The 552-nt window shown below is 63.8% G+C and overlaps 1 protein-coding gene across 1 annotated transcript in view; it reads left to right on the top strand.

The window, feature by feature from the left end:
• DNAI2 (dynein, axonemal, intermediate chain 2) overlaps window positions 1-549 on the top strand; it is a gene marked incomplete at both ends in the record, with an annotated part of 2,390 nt that extends 1,841 nt beyond the window's left edge. The window contains 2 exons of the mRNA XM_010077146.1: window positions 1-194; window positions 441-549. The exon at window positions 1-194 is cut by the window's left edge and continues 19 nt beyond it. Coding sequence (XP_010075448.1) covers window positions 1-194; window positions 441-549 — 303 coding nt within the window. The remainder of the gene's footprint in view (window positions 195-440) is intronic.
• Between the last annotated feature and the right edge of the window lie 3 nt (window positions 550-552).

Consider the following 552-nt stretch of genomic DNA (forward strand, 5'->3'; position numbering starts at 1 on the left):
GGCATCGTCATCGCCTGCAACCGCAAGGCCAAGACACCCGCCGAAAAAATCACTGGCACCTACAGCGGTCACCACGGACCCATCTACGCGCTGGCCAGGAACCCCTTCTGCCCCAAAATCTTCCTGACGGTGGGCGACTGGACTGCTCGCATCTGGTCGGAAGAGATCAAGGAATCACCCATTATGTGGACCAAGTAGGTGTCAGCGTGTGTGAGTTTTCCCTGCGGAAATCCTTCCTTTTTGTGGAAGAGCAGGTTTGGGGCGGGCGATCGGCAGGGTCAGGTGTGCGCCGCTCAGGAGCAGTGGGACAGTCACCAAGGCGGAGCGGTGCCAAGGACGCTGGAACGGGGAGGACCCCAGCTCCTGGCTGCCCGCGGGGGCAGCCGTGCACAGGCACGGAGGCGGTGAGCCCATCCCCGCTGCCTCGGCTCTGCCGGCAGGTACCACCTCTCCTACCTGACCGACGGGTGCTGGAGCGCCGTGCGGCCGGCCGTCTTCTTCACCACCCGATCCGACGGGACCCTGGACGTCTGGGATTTCCTCTTCAAGCAG

This window comes from Pterocles gutturalis, unplaced genomic scaffold (genome assembly GCF_000699245.1).
Source record: "Pterocles gutturalis isolate BGI_N339 unplaced genomic scaffold, ASM69924v1 scaffold24063, whole genome shotgun sequence".
Classification (NCBI taxonomy): Eukaryota; Metazoa; Chordata; class Aves; order Pterocliformes; family Pteroclidae; genus Pterocles; species Pterocles gutturalis.